General features: G+C 44.5%; 2 protein-coding genes across 5 annotated transcripts in view; both read left to right on the top strand.

Moving 5' to 3' along the window:
* Nucleotides 1-19,221, top strand: part of PARP11 (poly(ADP-ribose) polymerase family member 11) — a 30,831-nt gene extending 11,610 nt beyond the window's left edge. The window contains exons 1-9 of one of the 4 annotated variants that reach the window (XM_025283047.2): nucleotides 3,603-3,736; nucleotides 5,041-5,116; nucleotides 7,881-8,009; nucleotides 8,877-8,997; nucleotides 11,590-11,665; nucleotides 15,191-15,263; nucleotides 15,346-15,476; nucleotides 16,732-16,883; nucleotides 18,759-19,221. In XM_025283047.2, coding sequence (XP_025138832.1) covers nucleotides 5,075-5,116; nucleotides 7,881-8,009; nucleotides 8,877-8,997; nucleotides 11,590-11,665; nucleotides 15,191-15,263; nucleotides 15,346-15,476; nucleotides 16,732-16,883; nucleotides 18,759-19,075 — 1,041 coding nt within the window. In that variant the 5' untranslated portion in view covers nucleotides 3,603-3,736; nucleotides 5,041-5,074 and the 3' untranslated portion in view covers nucleotides 19,076-19,221. The other 3 variants (XM_025283048.2, XM_025283046.2, XM_025283049.2) reach the window with 3 other exon arrangements.
* Nucleotides 19,222-21,629: 2,408 nt separating this feature from the next.
* Nucleotides 21,630-23,374, top strand: part of CRACR2A (calcium release activated channel regulator 2A) — a 154,233-nt gene continuing 152,488 nt past the window's right edge. The window contains exon 1 of the mRNA XM_006069009.4: nucleotides 21,630-22,793. The gene's annotated coding sequence lies outside the window, so the exon portion shown is untranslated. The remainder of the gene's footprint in view (nucleotides 22,794-23,374) is intronic.

Genomic DNA, 23,374 nt, shown 5'->3' with positions numbered 1-23,374 from the left:
GGAAGTGATGCTTGTTGTTTATGTACCTTTATCCTGGAAATTATAACCAGTGCAGTAAGACAAGAAAAAGCACAGAAAAGAAAAAACAGACATCTGTATGCTAGAAGAAAGAAGGAAAGCTTCTGTCTGTATGACGCCTATATAGAAATGTGATGAAATGTCCAGAAGTTTTCTAGAATTAATAAGTTAGTTTACTAAGGTTGCCAAATACAGAAACCATATCCCCAAATCAACATATATCTACATACTAGCAACATTCAATCAGAAATTGAAATTTCAAATGCAGTTCCATTTACAGTAGTATCAAAAATATGACATACCTAGGTATGAATCTTGCAGAAATGATGTGTGGGATCTGTACATTGAAAACTATAAAACATTATTGAAAACAGTTAAAGAAGATGTAAATAAGTCAAGAGACATACCTCATTCATGGGTTGGAATACTAAATATTGTTGAGATGCCAGTTCCAGGTAGCTCACTCACTATTCAATCCCAGTCAAATATGAATGGACCTAGACTTGCCAAAGCAGTTCTGAGAAAGAAGAACAAATTTGGAGTGTGAACCAGACCACCTGACCTCCTCTTGAGAAACCTGTATACAGGTCAGGAAGCAACAATTAGAACTGGACGTGGAACAACAGACTGGTTCCAAATAGGAAAAGGAGTACGTCAAGGCTGTATATTGTCACCCTGCTTGTTTAACTTCTATGCAGAGTACATCATGAGAAACGCTGGGCTGGAAGAAGCACAAGCTGGAATCAAGATTGCCGGGAGAAATCAGTAACTTCAGATATGCAGATGACACCACCCTTGTGGCAGAAAGTGAAGAAGAACTATAAGAGCCTCTTGATGAAAGTGAAAGAGGAGAGTGAAAAAGTTGGCTTAAAGCTCAATATTCAGAAAACTAAGATCATGGCATCTGGTCCCATCACTTCATGGGAAATAGATGGGGAAACAGTGTCAGACTTGTTTTTGGGGGGGCTCCAAAATCACTGCAGATGGTGATTGCAGCCATGAAATTAAAAGACACTTACTCCTTGGAAGGAAAGTTATGACCAACCTAGATAGCATATTAAAAAGCAGAGAGATTACTTTGCCAACAAAGGTCCGTCTAGTCAAGGCTATGGTTTTTCCAGTGGTCATGTATGGATGTGAGAGTTGGACTGTGAAGAAAGCTGAGCACTGATGAATTGATGCTTTTGAACTATAGTGTTGGAGAAGACTCTTGAGAGTCCCTTGGACAGCAAGGAGATCCAACCAGTCCATCCTAAAGGAAATCAGTCCTGAGTGTTCATTGGAAGGACTGATGCTGAAGCTGAAACTTCAATACTTTGGCAACCTCATGCAAAGAGTTGACTCATTTGAAAAGACCCTGATGCTGGGAAAGATTGAGGGCAGGAGGAGAAGGGGATGACAGAGGATGAGATGGTTGGATGGCATAACCGACACAATGGACATGGATTTGGGTGGACTCCAGGAGTTGATGATGGACAGGGAGGCTTGGTGTGTTGTGGTTCATGGGGTTGCAAAGAGTTGGAAACAGCTGAGCAACTGAACTGAACTGAATGCTACCTGATTAAAAGATTCAGTATGAAACTGTGGACTTCCTAAGTGGCACTAGTGGTAAAGAATCCACCTGCTAATGCAGGAGATGCCAGAGACATGGGTTCAATCCCTGGATCGGGAAGATCCCCTGGAGGAGGAAATTGCAACCCACTCCAGTATTCTTGCCTGGAAAATTCCATGGATAAAGGAGCCTGGCGGGCTACAGGTCAGAGAGTTGGACACGACTGAGCAAGCAACATGACATGAAACTCCACTCAAAACCATGTATTCAAAATAGAAAAAATGTTTATTAGAATAGAAGGTCTAGAAGTAGGCCCACAAACGTGGACAACTGATTTTTTAATAAAAGACTCGGCAGAAAAGGGCAGTTCACTTGGTGTTTTGTTAGAAGAAATGTTTAAGCCCCTGTGCCAGTGAGGTTCCCCGCATGCTGATGGATTGGTGTGCAGCCTTGGAGATGTCACATAGGCCCCAGGACCTGCTCTGACCACTCCTGGGTTGGTACAGCCTAGAGCTTGTGCACAGCCTTCCCACTGCCACTCTTGATTCCATGTGGGCTCTTGTTGGCTTTCCCTGGTTCTCTATGTTACTTTTTGACTAGTCTGCCATTCTGCTTATATCAGAGCTTCTCCTTAATTTCATGAAAAGATTGCTTTTTTTTTTTCCAATAATGTTCTTAGGCATGAGGTTCTCTACTCTCTGTTCACGTAAAGCCAGCCCCCTCAGGCAGATACATGGATCTCTACACCCTAAGCAGGGGTGTACCTTTGCTCCAGTAAATAGAACCCCAGTGTCACTGCACCTGGAGCTGGAGATGGGAGCCCATTCTTCCTAGAGTGCCACCTTTCTCTGAGTGGGCACTGGGCGAGAGGGGAGATGACAGCCCTCGGTCGTCTTGACTTACTCCTCCTGCCATGAAAACTTTACCCTGGGAGCAGACTAGGTGGAAGCAGTCAGGGCCCCGTATTCACAGCATGTTGGGTCTGGACAGGAGCTTCCACCAAATGAGTGGGGACTGGGTAGAGGAAAGGAGACGAGTCCTTGGTGTTGTCTGCCCGAAATAGACCTTCTGCACGTGGGGGCAGTCGGCCCCTTCCAGGGTGTCGTAGCCCCAGACTAGCAGCTGGACAGAGAGGAAACCCCTGTCTTCTTGTCTGCAACACAGAGCAGGGGGAGCAGGGCTGATGGAGCAGACCTCAGCTCAAAGGCCAGACCCTCCCTTGCCTGCTCTGAGACTTCGTAGATTTTCTTGAGCAAATACTTTTGCTTTATGCTCTTAGGATAGTTTCCAGAGACTAAATGTTGTTGTTCTTTAAAATAATGTCCACCAGTTAAAATGCAGTTTTGTCATTCCAAAAGTTCCACCCTGTTTCTAAGCTTTTGATACCTAGTTTTGGACCTTCTTCCTATAATAAGGGGGGCTTTCCTGGTGGCTCAGATGGTGAAGAATCTGCCTGCAGTGCAGGAGACCCAGGTTTGATCGTTGGGTTGGGAAGATTTCTTGGAGCAGGAAATGGCAACCCACTCTAGTATTCTTACTTGGATAATCCCATGGACAGAGGAGGCTGCAGTCCATGGGGTTGCAAAGAGTCGGATGCAACTGATCGACTAACAGTTCACGCTTTGACACATATAAGAAACAAGGAGGTTTTCATTACCAAATATTATTTCCTCAAGGTGTTATGTTTATACTAACCAAACAAGTGATACTTACTTTAATCAACTTATCAGAGGGTTTTAGCCATCTGGAATGTCATTTTTCTCTCACAGGCCAGGATTTTGACTTTAAACTTATCTTCCACCTGGCCTTTCAATTTGATGATCCAAACTGATTGCTCCCAGGCCCCATAAATATTCCCTTTGGAAAAGCCAGCATTGTAGACAGGCTCCTCCAGCATACGCATTGCACTTGAAAATTTACAAAACGTTTTTTTCCACTTTACATTAACTTTTTTTTTTTCTCCTCAGCCTGATGTGCAGGAAGTATCATTGTCTGCCAGTTAACCAGAAGATCAAGCAGAGTATGGAATCCTGGCTGATCGAACCCATCTCACTGACATTTATTGACTGCCTCCTCTCTGGTGGACAGCTTGTACACACTCCTTTCATTGCCTATAAATGTATCATAACCTCGATACATTACTTCTGTGGTTACAGTATTTTAAAGGTATTCACTGAAGCTTGACTTACCTCTTTGAGCCTAATTATATACACTAGCCATTCTTTTGGAGGGTGAACTTGTTGAAAACCATACAAGTTAGTCTTATGAACTGAGTCTATAGAAAGAAAGTCATAGCATCTGTGAAGCAAAGCGGTCACATTCACCTTTAGCCCCAGAGGAGAGAAGAGACAGGGGGCTGGCATTTTAGGGAAGAACGGACGCTCCAGAGGCCTCGGATATTTCTAGAATCTTCTTTGAACTGCCAGCTGTGTGATTCTAGACAATGTAATTATCTTTCCTCTATTTCGTTCCCCCCCTCCCCCCCAACATTAATTGGAGGATAATGACTTCTCTTGTGCCTTGGATTGTGGAGGGAAAAATTAGTGTAAATTGACGAGGAATTTTATAAAATCTGAAGCTCCTTAGGGCAGTGGTACCGGCCTGTGGTATGGCCCTCTCTATACAGGGATGATGAGACACGTCTGTCCTGGGCGCCCCTCTGGCCTGTTGACACACACACAGCTGCCTTTGACGGGCCTCCTGGAAAGGACTGTGGTGAACAGGCCCCCTTGTGACCTGGCTCGCGGTGTGGTCCTGGGTTAGTGTGACGCACCGCAGCACACCGGTGGCATGTTTGCTGTGTCCGGGGGGCTTTTCTACTTCCCATCCCTCTTCTCCTCGATGGAACTCATAAGCCAAATATTTATCCGAACTATTTCCTTGAAATTCATCCTTCCCAATTTTTCAAGTTATTTTCGGAAGAAAAACTAAATTTAGGTCACTCTTGCTTTCTGTGTCTCTCACAGTAAAATGGGCAAATGAGGTGAAGAGTAAATAATAAGGAAGAGTAGGCGCTGTGAATAACTTACACAACTGGTCTTAAAATTTAAATCACTGCCTTTATTCCTGGTAAAATATATAAGGTGGAGTGCGGGTGCTGTGTGCTCAGCTGCTAAATCACATCTGACTCTGTGACCTCACGGACTGTAGCCTGCCAGGCACCTCTGTCCATGGGATTTTCCGGGCAAGAACACTGGAGTGGGTTGCCGTTTCCTCTTCCAGGGGATCTTCCGAACCCAGGGTTCAAGGCCATGTCTCCTGCGTTGGCAGGCGGATTCTTTACCTACTGAGCCACACAGCAGAGCCTAAATCTACAGCTCTTGCTCTGAGGGTGTTCTGGTTTTCATTTCTTAGCAGCCAATCCACTTTAAAACATGAAGGGAAATTCCTGAACATAATTACAAAGCGTTCCTTGGAGAGAGTTTCCAAAAATGAATGAAAAAATAACAAGCCCCATCCCCTGTGCTCAGGTACTGTGCTTGGTACTCTGCAGGACTGGGCGTCATGTCTCCCAGCAGCCAGGGAAGAAGGATCTTCTCATCTCAGGTTTGTGAGAAGAAACCGGGCATAGAAGGTTTCTCAACAAGGGCATAGAAGCTTATCCCAGGTGACACCACTTCTGGATACTTGAAAGAATGAAATTTAAAACAAGTATTTTCCAAATTGCCCAAGTAGTACATATTCTTTGCCAAAAAAAAAAAAAAAAGAAAAATCAGAGATACAGGAAATTAAAGTTATGACAAATCACCAGTAACCGTTTAACTTTGTGTGTGTGTGTGTATGATGAAACACACACACATACACACACACACACACACAAAGTCTGAATGATACACAGTTAAGTGAATAGTGTTGATTAACCGTGGAGAAAGCAGGTGAGAGCCACCAGGAAGGGAAATGATGGTCAAAGAAGTCTTTAGCTTTATCTTGAATGTTCTGCTTTTTTGCAAGGAGAATATATTCATATATTAGCTGTGCAAATTTAGTAATTTAAAAACCCTTAGAGAATGAGGACAGGAAGCTGCGTTCTAGGTAAAGTTGAATCTTCATGACTCACCTCTTTCCCTCTTTTCTGGTGACCTCCTCTTCATCACATTCTCCACCCAAAAGTGTTTAAAACTTTCAAAAATAATAACATGTACATGATATAGACAAGATTGTAAAATCATTGATAAGGAAATATAAGGCAGTGTTCCATCGTGTGGAAGTGCACAGACCCTGGGTCTGCACTGCCTGGGTTTGAACCCTGGCTTCCCTGGTGTGACCTTCTCATTTATAAATGTGGGGTAGTAATAGTACCTATGTTACAGGGCTGTAGTGAGTGTTGCTCGTGCAGTACTGGGGACAGCATCTGGCACCTAGGAAGAGCCCATCCTATAGATCAGTCCTGGGTGTTCACTGGAAGGACTGATGCTGAAGCTGAAACTCCCAACACTGGCCACCTGGTGCGAAGAGCTGACTCATTTGAACAGACTGATGCTGGGAAAGATTGAGGGCAGGAGGAGAAGGGGACGACAGAGGATGAGATGGTTGGATGGCATCATTGACTCGATGGACATGAGTTTGGGTGGACTCTGGGAGTTGGTGTTAAAGAGGGAGGCCTGGCGTGCTGCAGTCCATGGGGTCACAAAGAGTCGGACATGACTGAGCGACTGAACTGAAGTGAGCTGAACTGAAGAGTTATATAAGGGTTACTATTATTACTATTATTATCCTAACATTCAGAGAAAAAGCCGTGTTAAATGTATATCCATTTGGACTTTTCTGTGTGTATGCATATACACATGTGCATATATAGACATATACACATTTATGTGGGTAAAGATAGATGTATATTTTTATTAAAATTGGATCATACTGTTTCCATTTATTATAGCCTTTTTGTACTCTCAATACTATATATTACAAACATCTTTCCATCCCATTAAATGAAATATGAAAATTAACTGCTTTTTTTAAAGATATGCCACACAGCTTGCAGGATCTTAGTTCCCTAGCCAGGGATTGAATCGGGCCCTGGCAGTGAAAACTCTTCAGTCTCAGCCGCTGGACCACCAGCGAGTTCCCAAAATACAAATGTTTAAAACAAAAATCAAATGTGTCAGTATTTGGTCGTAACTAGTAGTGGTAGCGTGAATCCTTCAGCCAAATACATGAACAGAGGATAAGACACATTTCTCGGCGCTGAACTGAGAAGCTGGAGTGCTTCTCAGTGCTGATACAGCTTGCTTAAGTGGTGGCAGGGACATCGATGCATCCACCCAAGTGTCTGATTGATTGTCTTATTTGTTAAGCAATGATAGTCAATATTTTTTTTTTAAATAAACACCAAGATTTTTTAAACAGACCATGGACAGTTTAAGTGTAAAATTAAAATTTGTGGTTTACTTCATAATCAATCCCAGACTGAATCGAGGCTTCCCAGGTGGTGCAGTGGTAAAGAACCTGCCTGCCAATGTGGAAGACATGAGAGATTTGGGTTTGACCCCTTGGGAAGATTCCCTGGAGAAGGAAACAGCAACCCACTCCTGGGAAATCTAACAGAGGAGCCTGGCGGGCTCCAGTCCTAGGGTCGCAAAACAGTCAGACATGACTTAGAGACTGAGCACACACACTGAGGCTTTCCTTTTTTTTTTCCCTAAACAGCCCACTCTGGGAACTTCTCTTATAAGCAGTTAATCCAAAACCTCCAAACTGTTTCTCCAGCAGTTGCTGCTAAAAACTGGAACTTTATGTTCCATGTCCGATGTGCAAATGTGATATTCATCATTTTAAATGTTTATCTTCAGAGCCAATATGCGAGACAGTATGCTGCTTGTCAGCATCACAGTGGACATACAGGTCTTTGTGAGAAGAAAAATGATGTGTAGAAACTTCCTGGTGTCCAGTGGCTAAGACTCAGTGTTCCCAATGCAGGGGGCCGATGTTCAATCCTTGGTTAGGGAACGGGATCCCACATGCCACAACCAAGATGTGGTGTGGATGCTAAGTCACTTCAGTCATGTCCGACCCTTGGTGACCCTATGGACCATGGCCTGCTAGGCTCCTCTGTCCATGGGGTTCTCCAGGCAAGAATACTGGAGTGGATTGCCATTTCCTCCTCCAGGGAGTCTTCCCGACCCAGGGATCAAACTTGGCGTTTCTTAAGTCTCATGCATTGGCAGGTGGGTTATTTACCGCTAGCGGCCCCCTGGACCTGCAGCCAAGTAAATACATTAAATAAATAAGTAAAAAAAAAAAAAAGTGATGTGTAAACAGCGCACTGATTGCTAAGAAAACGATCTCTTCCTCTCTCTTTCCGGCACTTCAGGAGATGTTTCACAAAGCAGAAGAATTCTTACCCAAGACGACAGACAGCGAGGTGGATGAGATGGACACGTCAGACACACAGTGGGGCTGGTTTTACTTGGCGGAGTGCGGCAAGTGGCACATGTTTCAGGTAGCGCCCCTCTGGGTGGGGCGGCGGGGGTTAAACGCGGAGCATCGTCATGCTCGCGTGAAAAATCAGTAGAAGCTGCACCCGCCAGAAACCAAACCTTAGGGAAGTCAGAGAGCGGAACTAAAAGAAAAGTCAAACTCTTTGGCTCCTCTCCCCTTCCCCAGGTTTTCACAGTGTTTTCTTAGAAGGTACGGCGTATGTTTTCTATGTGTCCAGAGGGTGAGCGTGTCTGCGGGATGAGCGTGTCTGCGGGGTGTGTGGTCTGGGCATGTGTGCGCAAGGCCAGGCCTGGCTTGGTGGACAAATGGTCAGGGAAGAGACCAAGCCTGCATGAAGCGCCTCTGTGCTCCCAGTGTCAAGTCAGAGGGTGTAGATATGTGTTCTCCAGCCTCATAGCAGCCCGAAAGCAGATGCTAACACTCTCTTAAAACAGCCAAAGACTGGGAAACTCAGGAAAGTTAATGTAACTGGTCCCAAGTCACACAGTTAATTAACAGTTAAGCTGAGACGTGAGCTCACACTCAAAAGTTTGTGGTCCTTTTTCTTTTTTCACTTACGAGGCTACTTAAAAGATTTGATTTGAGCCACTTAAGATGTGTCATTTTGGCAATAATCTGAGAATATTGCAATACTTTGGAAAAAGGCCTTATAACCAGTCATTAAAGTTTTTTGTGTGTGTGTGCTGAAAATCCTTAAGCCTTTGCCCACATGTTGTCTTAGCCGATTCTCCCCATGTGTTGGTAACTAGGACAGGTCAGCAAGTTTCCTCTGTCCCTCCATTCTCTGTCTTGTCCCCCAGTACCTGCCTCTGTGGCCAAGCCGTTTCTGTGAACAGCTGGTAAATGAACTTTCTGGTTTGTCTTAAAGCCGGATACCAACATTCAGTGTTCAGTTAGCAGTGAAGATATCGAAAAAAGCTTCAAAGCAAACCCTTGTGGCTCCATTTCTTTTACCACTTCCAAATTCAGCTACAAGATAGACTTTGCAGGTATGTTTTTTTCCCCTAATAGTTGTGTGTTCTTAGTGTGTTGATATGGTGTAATCTACAGTTCTGCAGATCAGGATTAGTTGATATATTAATATTTGCAAATGGCAAAGTAAACCCTTTTTGTAACACATAAAGATGCCTCTACAAAAATTCAACATTTAAAATCTTTTGGATTTGCCTTTTATAAAGGTGTGTTCATATGCTTATAGATAGTGATGTACATGGAGAGTTTCGTATCTCTTCACTTCATATAATGCTTCTCACCTAAGGAACACAAAACGCCTCTAAGCCATTGTGTTGCTCCTCATCCTTTAAGTCTCTTGAAATAGGTAGGAGCCATCAGGTGATTTCAGGATCAACCAGAGCAGTTACGTGACAAAGTCCTAGGTGGCCGGTTCTAGTTTTAAGACCAAAGTTCAGCCAAATGACCCATCTCTTGGTGTCTTGCCTAGAAAACCACTCTTCAGTGGACATTGCCTTTGACCACTTTCTGATTTCTGGATCTCTCATTTCCAGCCAGCTAGTCTGGAAATCAGCCCCACTTGGATTTCATCTGTGATGAAATTAATCCCGGATGGACATTCATCTGTGATGAAATCCAAGGGCATGCTTTTAGAGACCCTTTGACAAACCTCTTGCACTCACACTGCCTTCTCCAGTTGCCAGCCTCAACTGTTTACTGCTCAGAGGCAAACAGGACCTGGAGGGAGGGCGGCTTTCTTAACAACAGTGCCTTTGTGCTGCCACACAGCTCTGTCATCCAGGTCAGGTGTTCTTTCCTGGTTCCTGAGAGTGGAGTCCTTATAACAGTGAGCGCTGGCTGTGGTGGGGGGTAGGGGGCTGGTGAAACCCAGGAGATTGCCCTAGAGGAGCCAAGGCCCAGACATGCTGAAGGGGGTTAAATTTTCCACTAAGACATTGATGCAGCCAAGTCTCCAGTGACTGCTGTGCCCCCAGAGTTGTTTGTTTGTTTTTAATCAAGAGTTAGTGCTGACTACTGAGAAGGCAATGGCACCCCACTCCAGTACTCTTGCCTGGCAAATCCCATGGATGGAGAAGCCTGGTAGGCTGCAGCCCATGGGGTTGCTAGGAGTCGGACACGACTGGGCAACTTCACTTTCACTTTTCACTTTCATGCACTGGAGAAGGAAATGGCAACCCACTCCAGTGTTCTTGCCTGGAGAATCCCAGGGACCGGGGAGCCTGGTGCGCTGCCGTCTGTGGGGTCACACAGAGTCAGACACGACTGAAGCGACTTAGCAGCAGCAGCAGCAGCAGCAGTGCTGACTAAACATAGCATTTTTTACAACATTAGGCAAATTGGCTGCCTTTAAGGGGCCCGACACTTGTCTTAGACGGAAGGTGCTGGTGGACATGTGAGGCTGGTGCACACCTGTCAGTGTTGAAGCCGCACTGGGACGTCATGACGTGCAGACCTCAAGCTTCACGTGGAGGGCAGGACTCGTCAAAGCGTTTGGTCGGTGCTCCAGCAAGCCATGTGTCTTTGAAAGAATACTTTCTAGTGAACTGTATCTGGGGGAGCATTTCTCTTGGACAGTGCAGTTTGTTTAAAAAAAAAAAGAAAAGTCTATCAAAGAACAAGAGTCACATAAACACCAGCTCCCACCCCTCTATATAATGACACTGTTTCGAAAGTGTAGGTATTAGCATTTCACATGTACATTGGCAAAATTAGCCCCCATCATTTTGTCACGAGCCAGCTCAGCTTCTGAGACGACCTGCTTTCTCGCCGCATGGTGGCTGCGCCAGCGTGTGCAGAGCCTAGGCGTCCAGGGGGGTGAGCACACTTCTCACAGCGTCAGCCCAGGAGGGTGAGCACACTTCTCACAGCGTCAGCCCGGCTGGGTGGGCCACCTCATCTTGGAGTGGAATGACATCCACTTAGACAAGGTGGTGAACTGACCAGAATCCCCTCGGTAAGACTTAGCACCGACCTCGGTGGGGATGATGAGGTGGACCTGGCAAATACCGCCATGGCTGAGCAAGAGAAGAGAGAAGAAAGTGATACGTCAGTCATTCATTAGCCTCTTACCACTAGCATCTCTCGTGTAAGTCTGTACTGAGTCTAGCTAGGTTTTCTATTTTTTTGGTTTAGGTGTACAATTTACAGAGAACGCAAGGAATGTACAAATTTTTGAAACTGTGAGTTGTGCAAGTTTTATCATGGTAATGTATCTTTTATGTTTTTGTTGTTATTTCCAAAATTTTTGAAACAATCAAACATTAAAGAAGCCAGTCAGAAAATTCAGTACTTTCTTTCTCTTCCTAGTACCTTTAATTTTCCAAAGTTGAGAACCCCTCTCTGTTCACATGTTTAACTCAAGCATGGTACGAAAAGGAATAGACCCTACACACTGAGCCGTGTGTGAGGGTGGCCTCCTCCTGTGTTAGCTTAGACCCAGCGGGGAAGCTGGCAGCCAGGTGTGCGGTCAGGCATCCCTAGTAACGCTGCTGCTGGCAGCTGCTCCTGAAGCCCGTGGTCCTTGACCGTCGATTGTGCGGCTGCAGAGCTTCGTGACGTCGCGTCGCCCAGCGTGTTCCCGTGACTCACCTCTTTGTCTCCGTGCACAGAAATGAAGCAGATGAACCTCACCACGGGGAAGCAGCGCTTAATAAAAAGAGCCCCCTTTTCCATCAGTGCTTTCAGGTATTGTGGGGGAATGGGCTGCAAAGAGTGGGCTGTCCCTCTCCTCTTCTTTAACGTTTGGCAGAGGAATAAGTAGACGGAGAATGTTTTGGTGGGTTATTTAATGATCTTAATATTAATCTTTACTGAATTTCACATTTGTTGATGCATGAGCCGTACTGTCATTTTTGACTGGCATTTCCTTTCCTGTCGTCCTTTTCATTTCCCTTAGATAGATGTATTTTTCAATTCTTTAGAGCAGTTTGAGCGGTAGTTTAAAAATGCCTAATGATCTCTACTATAAATCCTTAAAATAACCTACCGAGGTAAGTTCAAATTAGCTTGGAAAGACTCTCCTGGAACCATCCAATTATTTGGGTTGTAAATCCTGAGTAATTACCCACTTTGTCCTCACCTCCACTGAACCCCACAGGGCAACTTGTGGAGGTAATTTCAGATCTGCAGTGACTAAGGGGGCCTGGGAAGACAGGAGCGCATGGGACGGTGGCCCAGCTGCCTGCTGTCCTATCCTGAAAAGCTATAAATGCCTTGTGGTTTAGTCACCAAGTCATGTCCCACTCTGAGACCCCGTGGGTTGTAGCCCCACAAGGCTCTTCTGTCCATGGGGATTCTCCAGGCAAGAATACTGCAGTGGGTTGCCATTTCCTCCTTCAGGGGATCTTCCTGACCCAGGGATCGAACCCACATCTCCTGCATTGGCAGGCAGATTCTTTACCACTGAGCCACCAGGGAAGCCCTGCTATAAATGTCACAAGAGAAACAAGAGAATAAATAGGTGTTATTCACATGAGTAAAGTTGAAGGGAAAAACTTTAGGGCGTGTCTCCTATTATTGGGAATGATTCCTCAATTGAGTATTGAGATTCCTGTTGTTCAAAGAATTTAAAATGAAACAAACAAAAAATGCTGTTTAATAGCATGTGAATTGTAGGAGATGCCCATTTGCTTCTTCCAAGGAGATGTTTTGAAAGGATTAAAGAAAAAAGTTTTTGAAGTTTCTCTTCTTGGGACTTTGGGCATATATTTTAGGATCATGATTTATAAGTTATGCAAGTACTTGTATAATGAATGCTCTAGGAAGGGAGAGAACTTTACTTCCTTACCAGCTTCATCATATCCTTATTCTTAAGTACAAGGAATTTAAGAAAGGAATTGCTTATCTTCAGAGGGTATGTAATCCAAGAGAAAAATGAGACATAATAATGAAAAATGTTATAGTAATTGTATGTCACTATATCTGGTGTCCTTTTGTGGGGAGAGGCATGTAATGCTAGGCACTTTGTTCGCTCACAGACCATAGAAGCCATAGCACAAAGACAGGAGAGGGGGGGAAATAACCAGAACGGAGTCCAAGACGCAGGATAATAAAAGGAAGAATGGTTAGGCAGGATACAGACGAGCAATGACGACCAAGAGGTGTTGATACAGAAATGCTTGTTTATTGCGGGAATACACTGAGCGCTTATGACATGCAAAGTGAATAGCACATTTCCTGTTGGCAAGAAATTTGCAATTAACCAAGGCTGTAAATATTCAACAAATAAGCAAACAAAAACGTTTTACATAGCTGAAGGATACTTCTGTCGTTGCTTAGTCGCCAAGTTGTGCCTGACTGTTTGCAGTCCCATGGACTGTAGCCTGCCAGGCTCCTCTGTCCATGGGATTCTCTAGGCAAGAATATTGCAGTGGGCTGCCTTTTCCTTCTCCAGGGGATCTTCCCAACCCAGGAATCGAACCAGGCCTCCTGCATTGCAGGCAGATACTTTACCACTGAGCCACCTGGGAAGCAAAAAAGATACTTCAGGCAAAGTGAAAAAAACAAACAAAAAACAAAGAAAACCTGGGAAAGGTATTGTTACATGGTATCATAATCTCTGGAGTATATGAAGTACTTTGAAGAATCTCTAAGTAGAAAACCAATAGCCCCTTAGAAGAATAAGAAAAGAATTTGTGCAGTTCATGCAGCCTCACTTATAAAAAAGAGAAATACAAATTATACCAGGTTATTTCTTACTATCAGATTGACAGAAATTCCAGAGTCTGATAACACGCCTCTTCGGAGAGGTTGTGGACAAGTAGGCATTCTCTACATTTCTGCTGGGAATGTCAATGACTGTAGCCTTCCAGGAGGGCCTCTGGGAAGTTTCTGTTAAAGTCAGGAATAAATATATTCTTTGACCCAGAAATGCCATTCCAAAAATGTTTTCTTAAAATTTGACAAGTGGCCATGTACAATGACAAGTGGACAGACTTGTTCTCTAGCATCCTTAATGGCAGCAAGAGTTGAAAACAGCCAAATGTCATCCATAGGGAACCTGTGATCAATAGGAGGGGGTGTGTCCATGCACTGGGGTACCCTGCATCAGTAGAATGCACGCCTTCATCCTCCAGTGTCCAGAGTGTCTGCGTGTGCCAGGCTGTGTGCTAGGGAGTTCTCTCCATGATACAGAAGGGTCTCTGAGAACATAGTGAAAAAAATAGAGCAGCTACAAAAGACACAGGAATATGCTGCCATTCCTGTGTGCAAAACAAACAGACAAAAAACCCCATAGGTTTGTGTTAACCTAAAGTTCTAGAATACCCAAGAGACTAAAAGCAGTGATTACTCGGCGTGGAGGCAAGAGGTGAGAACTAGACCGGGGACTGGAGAGGGAGGGAAGCCATCCACCACTCACTCTCTTACACCTTTGTTGTCCAGTCACTGAGTCATGTCCGATTCTTTGCGACACCATGGACTGCAGCACGCCAGGCTTTCCTGTCCTTCACTATCTCCCTGAGTTTGCTCAAACTCTTGTCCCCATCTTTAAATCATGATTGTGTGATGTCCCCAAAGGTAAAACGAGTTAAAAAAATAAAAAATAAATTAAAGACAGGCTAGATTAAAGACAGGCTAGAAGTTGATACATTTCTTCTACAACTTCCAGTCACCAGACGGGATTCATGTATCAGTTATAGCCTTCTGCCATCAAGCTCCCCAAGGTCATTGTCTTTTTCTGTGTTCACATCCAGTGGCTTAAACATGGTAGATGACTTTGCCAGCTTCTGCTTCGGGTGAATTAATTAGGACCGTGCAGGGGCCTAGTGGACAATAAAGAGAGAAAGGTTTAGATTTGAGTTAATAATACATCTTGAAGGACATTGAACATGTAGCTGAGGGTTCTGGGTGGTATTTAATAGACACTAAATCTGTTAAAAGAGTTTTATTTTAATCAAGAAGTTGATTTTCTTCTTGGAAATTACTTTTCTTCACCTAAAGTCTTCCTACATTTAAAAGAAACTCTGGCAAATTCAGGAAAACAAGATTGAAATAATATCGTTCTTGAAGTTTCCCATCAGATTTCTCAACGCAGCCCCTAAAAAAGTTGCACACAAGCCAATATTCAGTAAATGTTTTAAAATAAAGAAACCAAGGACGACACTTTACTGCTTTTGTCACATGATAATTCAGCTTGGGAGAAAATGTCTGAGTCGTTGACCGTGATTATAATTGGCTTCTAAAACGTTGTTTTGTCTTTTCTGCTCCAAGTTACATCTGTGAGAACGAGGCCATCCCCATGCCGCCACACTGGGAGAACGTGAACACCGAGCTGCCCTACCAGGTGAGGGCAGCACCCAGCGACCACCCGCCGCGGGAGAGGTGGGGAAGAACCCGGGTAACACGGTGCCAACTTCTCTTTCCAGCTTATTCCATTGCACAATCAGACACACGAATACAATGAAGTCGCTAGTCTCTTTGGGAAAACAATGGACCGCAACAGAATTAAAAGGATTCAGAGAATTCAAAACCTAGACTTGTGGGAGTTCTTCTGCAGGTGAGACCATTTCCACTCGGAACCCTGCTCCTTGGCCTCTGAGACTTTCTGCAGCCTCAGAGACGGCAAAGCACAAACGCTCAATGGTGTTCACCGCCAGTGGCACCCCGTGCTCTTCTCCACGTGTTTTGACCTGGTTTCCCAGCCTCTTCCTCATCCCCAGGGAGAGCTGCTCTGTAAGCTGCCAACTTCCTGTACAGCAGGGGTCACCAACCTCTGTGATCTAATGCCTGACCCCCTGAGGTTGGAGCTGGTACAATAATAATGGAAATAAAGTGCACAATACATGTCGTTCCCTTGAGTCATCCCGAAATCATCCTCCCACCCCTGGTCCGTGGAAGGATCGTCTTCCACAAAACCGGTCCCTGGTGCCTGAAAGGCTGGGGACAGCCGTTCTTACCCACAGTTGGATAGTTTTTACTACCTTCGTTTGTATACAATACACATTATTATTTTGAGTTATACGTCTCTTTCTGCATCATTCTTTTGAAAAATAATGTTGTCTGTAAAAGAGTTATCAGTGTTAATACACGTATACCTATTTCATTATTTTAATTTTCATATCTAAATATGTAATTATTTGTTCAGTTTTTTCTCTTGAGAGGATTTTAGGCCATTTTTAGTATGTTTGTTTTTTTGCTTTTACAGTAAGTCCTTCGTGGAATATCTTTGTATGTTTTGGAAGAGGTTTGTCCACTTACAAGAGGGTTGAACTGGATGGTTTTATGTCCCTTCCAGCCTGAAGATTCAAAAGTGCAGTTCAACTAACATGTCGCACTTTGGGGATAAAATGATCAAGGCATAGTCCTTGCTCAAGGAATTTCACTATTTAGAGACTCTGTGAACAGTTATTTATTGTCTGTAGTGTCATTTTTAGGTATCGGTAAAGCTTGACTGGTTTAAGCAATCAGTCATTTTACGGTGATGGGGCATCATCTGGGAGATCTAGAGGTTTTTTTTTTTTTTAATTTTTAAAATTAAAATATTTAATTGAAGTATAGTTGATTTATAGTGTAGTTTGGGGTATAATTTTTACCCTTGTCTGTTAACTAGTAATTTTTGATGAACGAATTTAGATGTCCCAAGAGCATTTGAGATTATCTTTTTTCCAGAGCTATTATATGTCCCCTTACGGTAGATGTTAAATTACCGTTTTCTGTTTCACCCTTTCTATTGCGCTTCACTCCTTGAAGAATCAGGGATGCCACCTACAGTAGACTTGTGTGTGTTTTGTGTCTGTGCATTGTGTTTTTAGGAAAAAGGCTCAGCTCAAGAAAAAAAGAGGCGTGCCTCAGATTAATGAACAAATGCTCTTCCATGGCACCAGCAGTGAGTTCGTGGAGGCGATTTGCATTCACAACTTTGACTGGAGAATCAACGGCCTCCATGGTGCCCTCTTTGGAAAAGGTAATCATCCGGACCTAGTTGGAGCGCTAGGAGACAGTCTTCTCTTTGAGAGAGGATTAATGAGATTCGGGGGCTCGAGAGGCTTTAAGTTAAATGTTAGAGGCAAAAGTTAAATGCTAGGCTCCTGGCACACCCTTAGAGTTTCCAAGCTGCCAAAAAGCCACTTCCTGCTTGTGCAAGATGGAAGGAAGACTTTTCACATCTCTCCGAGGTCAGATAACCACCCCCCTACTGCTGCCCCCAAGTCCCAGCCATTCAGATGGGACATCATGTCTAGATTTGCTCATTTTTGCATTATGACATTTAGTTTCCAACATATGAGTCCTTTCCATGGATAAGTCTGTACACCAAACTGTTTTATGTCAAGTACACAGAGCACTAAAAAATAAATCAGTTAATGTGTACATGGTTACATAGGTCTATTTTTTGTTTGTTTTTTTTAGAAAATGATAGGTTGGAATGTTGATGAGCTTTAAAGAATAATGGGGGAAATCCTCCCCTTTTTCCTAATGTTGTGGAAGTCTGAGTTCCTTAGTCTTTGCTCACTAGACAAGCACGTTAAGGAGAGAGGGGAGGGGAAACATTAACATAAACATAAACATTAACATTAAGAGGTGGACCATAACTTGGGCTTCCCTGGTGGCTCAGTGGTAAAGAATCCGCCTGCATTGCAGGAGACGTAGGCTTGATCCCTGGTCAGAAAGATCCCCTGGAGGAGTGCATGGCTACCCACTCCAGTATTCTTGCCTGAAGAATCCCATGGGCAGAGGAGCCTGGCGGGCTATAGTCCACTGGGTCGCAAAGAGTCGGACACGACTGAAGCGACTTAGCATGTGCGTGAGCTGCATTGCCTGTATGCTGGGTCCTTATTTTGCACCTTCTCTCCAGCAAGAGGGGCTGCACTAATTTAAAAAATAACGGCTGAAAAGGCCATCCCCTTTATTTAACTGTGTAAGAGGACCAGAAAGGTATTACATAAATCCCACTGGATTTGAGTAATAGGGGACTTTGCAATTCATTTCCAAAGTGTTTTGGGTAAGTATTCCCTTACGGAGGGCAGCCTCCTAGACTTCCCAGTTTGGAAGAGTCAGACGCTTCATGGAGATTCCTGTTTAGCCAGTGGACCCGTGAGCTTGTTCTTCTGGAATGTTCAGGTGTGAGCTGAATTGCATTCTCTCCAGAAATCTTTTCCTGGATGTGGGGTTCTATCATTTCCAAAAATATTATTGAACTGTCACCTTGTAAAATAGAAACATGGTTTCTTGGGGTTTGAAATCATCTGTGCAGACCCATGGTTTCACTGTGCTCCCCAGTGATGGGTGCTTAGATGGGTGGGTAGCAGGTGGGGAAAGGGTGGAAGGAAATAGAAGAGGGAGGGAGGTCCCGGCAGTTACGAGGTGGGTCCTGCCACTTGTAATCACAGAAGCCACTTGTGTCTGTCTTACATATTGGATTTATTTATAAGATTTGTTTTTGGCCATACCACATGGCATGTGGAATTTTAGTTCCCCAACCAGGGATCAAACCCGGGACCCCTGCCTTGGATGCTTGGACTCTTAACCACTGGACTGCCAGGGAAGTCCCTGTAATATTCTTTTTGAATACCACTACACAAGTCTAGTAGCTGCATTTTGGTGGGGATGGGGATGGTGTGGGTGGTGGGGACTGGTCTGTACTAACACACACACCCCAGTGGCCGCCTGCATCGCAGCTGTCCACAGCAGACAGATTTCTGTTCTTTTCTTAGTTGAGGGAATTCCACGTCTGTCTTGGCTATACGATTCCCTGTGTCTGTCCCCCTAGCCCCAGTAGTTTCGCTTGTGTTCCATACATTCCTTGGAGTAACCTTGGCTTTCCGGGCCCTTTCTGTCTAAGGAACCTATTTTGCTCGAGACGCTGCTTACTCCAGCCGCTTCTGCAAAGATGACGTAAAGCATGGAAACACGTTCCAGATCCACGGGGTCAGCCTGCCGCAGCGGCATCTGTTCCGAACACACAAATCCATGTTTCTCGCTCGAGTGCTGATTGGAGACTACATAAATGGAGACTCCAAATATATGCGCCCTCCCTCCAAAGACGGCAGCTATGTAAACTTGTATGACAGCTGCGTGGACGACACCTGGAATCCCAGGGTCTTTGTGGTGTTCGACGCCAACCAGATCTACCCCGAGTACCTGATAGACTTTCACTGATTTCACATCCAAGTCTCCGCGGTTGAGGGAGCTATATTCTTTTTTGCAGGGAGGTCTGCGCACCGATCATCTGGCCACTCAGTGTTAATGCTCTGATCCCTCTGAAGCAGAAAGAGGCCTCTCTATAAAAAGACACACTGACTTTACGGTTGGTCTGTTGTTCTGTTTCCGTTTGTCACTGAAGTTTGTTAAAGCGCAGTACCACTGCTGTTTAAGGGCGGCACTCAAAATGGAATCGTCTGAGTCACTCCATCCTTAAAGTTTACATGTGTGTCTTTAGGGTGAATGTTTTCAGTTCAAGTAGACTTAGTCCTATATATGATCAAAAAATTAAAATGTAGACATAAAAGTGTCCCTTCAGAGGAACAGAGCCTTTGTAAACAAATTCTGAAATGATCATCCACTGATCTATGTGTTGCTTTGTTAGTCTTTGGGAGGATGGGAGGCAGTTTAAAACCTTGAAGCAGCCTGAGTAACTTGAGAGAAATCAGACACAAGGTACTTACTGCATCTTCAAAAGGAAATTTTTTTTACAACCCATGTTCTTGTTCAGTCATGTGTCCAACTCTTTGCGACCCCAAGAACTGCAGGACGCCAGGCTTCCCTGTCCTTCACTGTCTCCCAGAATTTGCTCAAACTCATGTCCATTGAATCAATGATGCCATCCAACTATCTCATTCTCTGTTTCCCCCTTCTGCCCTCAATCTCTCTCAGCATCAGGGTCTTTTCCAATGAATTGGCTCTTCACATCAGGTGTCCAAAGTATTAGAGCTTCAGCATCAGTCCTTCCAATGAATATTCAGGGTTGATTTCCTTTAGGATTGATTGTCTTGATCTCCTTGCTGTCCAGGGGACTCTCAAGAGTCTTCTCCAGCACCAAGCACATACTTTCCCTTTGTTTTGGGTTCTTACAATGATTATTTCTAAGAGATTTTTAATCCGATCCTCCCCCCACCAAATGCACAGCTATTCACTTATGATTTATAAAACCCACACTTCTAAATTCCCCATTTTGAATCATTGCAGAAAGCCTGAGATGCTTGCAACCAATCTGATTTGTTCTTTTGAGTAGCAGTAGACAGTCTGCTCACTGTCTTGAAAAATTAGGTACGATTCATAATCGTGCTCAGTGAAGTTTGTTTACCTGTTCCATATGCCTGGCTGTTCTATTTTAAGGAGGAATAGGTGACGTTGAAAGAACTTCCTGCCCCTAAAGCTATTCTAGCAGAGACAGGACAGCAACTTGGCAGAGATGTTACATAGGAGTTCAGGTGTCGGGTGGTGGATTTGATCATATGATTGTTAAAGACTTTTTCCAGCCTTGATTTTCTGTGGTTATAGCTGAAGTTTTGCCATCTCCTAGATTTATTTATTTATTTTCTGTTTGCACTTCGAGGGCATGTGGAATCTTAGTTCCCTGACTAGGGATTGAAGCCACACCCCCCTGCCTTAGAAGAGCAGAGTCTTAACACCGCACCACCAGAGAAATCCCCAGAATACTGGTATCTTTCCTGGAAGTCATTTTTCGAACTCACTTTGGAACTAAATTCCATCTCCATTACCTTCACCCCAATTTGGGCTGAAAGGTAGTGAAGGGAATTTAACTTCTCAAGAAAAACCCAGTAAGTGTGCACACCTGGGATGCTCAGCGCTATCCCTTGAACTGCAAAGACATCATACAAATAAGGCGTAGGGAGCAGGTTAGGTGAGGCAGTTCTTCAGCTGCCACCTCCCCCAGACTCCCTGCAGCCCTGAGGGCATGTGACTGCGCCGAGAGTAGGTCACACACTGACGCCTGGCACCCAGGAAGCTGTGTCCAGCACACTGAAGCCAAGTGACAGCCGAGAGTTCCTGACTCTGATGTGCAGAGGAACAGCTGGTTTTGATGAAGTGCTGTTCGTGTTTTTAGAAAGGACACATTTTATAAACATGTGGAAGTCACCATGGAAATACAGGAGAGAAATTCACCAGGCTGCTGCAGACCTGCTCGAAAAAACGACCTCAGAGACATCAGGAAGGCAGATGCTGACAATCTTTTTCTTCTACTTATTTGTTACTCACATACAAACTGATGTTCAGACAGTCCCCAATTCAACACAGCTATCTTTTCCAGTTTAATTCGATGGCCTCCCCAGTGCTTGAATGGAATAACTGTTGTAGATTTTATCTCAGTTGGTAAAGAATCTGCCTGCAATGCAGGAGACCCCAGTTCGATTTCTGGGTCATGAAGATCTGCGGGAGATGGGATAGGCTACCCACTCCAGTATTCTTGGGCTTCCCTTGTGGCTCAGCTGGTAAAGAATGCGCCTGCAAAGCAGGAGACCTGTGTTCGATTCCTGGGTTGGGAAGATACCCTGGAGAAAGGAAAGGCCACCCACTCCAGTATTCTGTCCTGGAGAAGTCCACGGACACAGTCCATGGGGTTGCAAAGAGTTGGACACAACTGAGTGACTTTCACTTTCATTGGCAGGAGACTCAAGAGACATGGTTTCGATCCTTGGGTTGGAAAGATCCCCTGGAGAAGGAAATGGCAACCCACTCCAGTATTCTTGCCTGGAAAATCCCATGGACAAAGGAGCCTGGTGGGCTGCAGTCCATGGGGTCACAAAGAGTCAGGACTGAGTGACTGCACACGCGCACGCACACACACACACACACACACACACACACACACACACAACTTCTGGACATTAGCTGATCTGACCTCCAGGAGACTAAGAGCCTGAGGTTGAAACTTGCAAGGCAACCCCCCAGGTGAACTCTGAACTTCACTAGCTAGCTCCTCTCTGTAGGCAGAGTGCTGTGAAATAGACATTGTAAGAGAGAACTGTGCTGTTATTCTTGTCTGAGGTCGTACTCCAAATCCTCTTTCATAAGAAAGACCCGATTTTGATGAACTTGTTAAATGTGATCATGTCGAGTTCATTGGTGTTAGCGTCCTCTTTACTGTGATCAGTAGACTGATTTGAGAGTCGTATCATCACTGTGTAATGAGACTGGAGACCACTGTTTGCCATCTTTTCCTGTCATCATGTGTGTGGGGGTTGGGGGAGAGGGAATCCATTCCAGATTCATGAATAAATGATTTTTAAAATTTTGCCCTGAATAAACAGCTGATAGTAACTGTTCTTTTATCACTTTGGTAATATCAGCCTCAGGGTAAAAAAAAAAATATGTGTTGATAAACAATCTCCTAGATCTTGTGGTGACGAAGAAGAAGGTTTTGTATCAGCGTCGCTTTCATTTCTAGACTGTTCCTGTGAGGATGGTCAAGACCTGGGAGCCGCTCTGGACTCACAAATACACTCGTTCTACATGGAGTAATCAGTGCTCCCTGTAGCGGGTCATGGAGGACTGCGTATGTTATATATTTCTTTCTGCGATGTCTGTGTCTCATTTCCACCTTGCATTATTTAAACCTCAGTTCTCAGCTCAGAGTTAATGGACTCTTGAGGTGTTTTGTTTCCTGTAACTCTTACATAACCCACTTGCAGGTGTGGGAAATCTCTTGTTCTCGGTTTGAATCATCACAAGCAACAGCTAAACACATAACCCGTGGCGGAAAACATTTACTCCATGCAATTGAAAATTCCGAAACAGACCAGGGCCTGGTACCTTCACTCTCGGTGGCTCCTGGCCCAGAGGAGAATCCAGGAGGCTGTCTGCCCTCACCCAAAGAGTGAGCTTCCTGAGTCCACCAGCCTCCAGCCCCTCCTGGGTATGTCTTTTTGAAGCGAGTTAGACACTTCACTTAATCTTTCGGCTTCTGTTGGTCAAAAAGGGAGGTGTTAAAATATCCCTTAATTGTAGAGTGGTAGAAAGGCAAAACAGAATGACTAAGACTACCCACCCATGGAAACAAGTCAAGTTTTCCATTTGCTGAAGCTAGGTCCCAGTCTGTCTAAATTGGACTTTTATTGGGACTCATTATGATGAAAATTCTGCTGAGTTTTGATGGATGATGTAGAAAGGTGATATCTTTACAGAAATGTGTCTAAGCCATCCAGCTATTTGATGTCACCTCCCAGGTTGTCCCAGTGGATCAGCAGGAGACACAAGAGACCTGGGTTTGATCCCTGGGTCAGGAACATCCCCCGGAGGAGGGCATGGCAACCCACTCCAATATATGGACAGAGGAGCCTGGTGGGCTACAGTCCATGGAGTCACAAAGAGTCAGACACGACTGATCGACTACACGCACATGTACACACACACACACAGATTGCCAAGAACAGTGCTAAAAACCATCTTACAGTGGGTGTTTCTGGTGACCCTTCCATCCCAGACTGCCTTCTGGCC

Source organism: Bubalus bubalis, chromosome 4 (genome assembly GCF_019923935.1).
Source record: "Bubalus bubalis isolate 160015118507 breed Murrah chromosome 4, NDDB_SH_1, whole genome shotgun sequence".
Taxonomy (NCBI): domain Eukaryota; kingdom Metazoa; phylum Chordata; class Mammalia; order Artiodactyla; family Bovidae; genus Bubalus; species Bubalus bubalis.
This window is presented reverse-complemented; position numbering and strand designations above follow the sequence as displayed.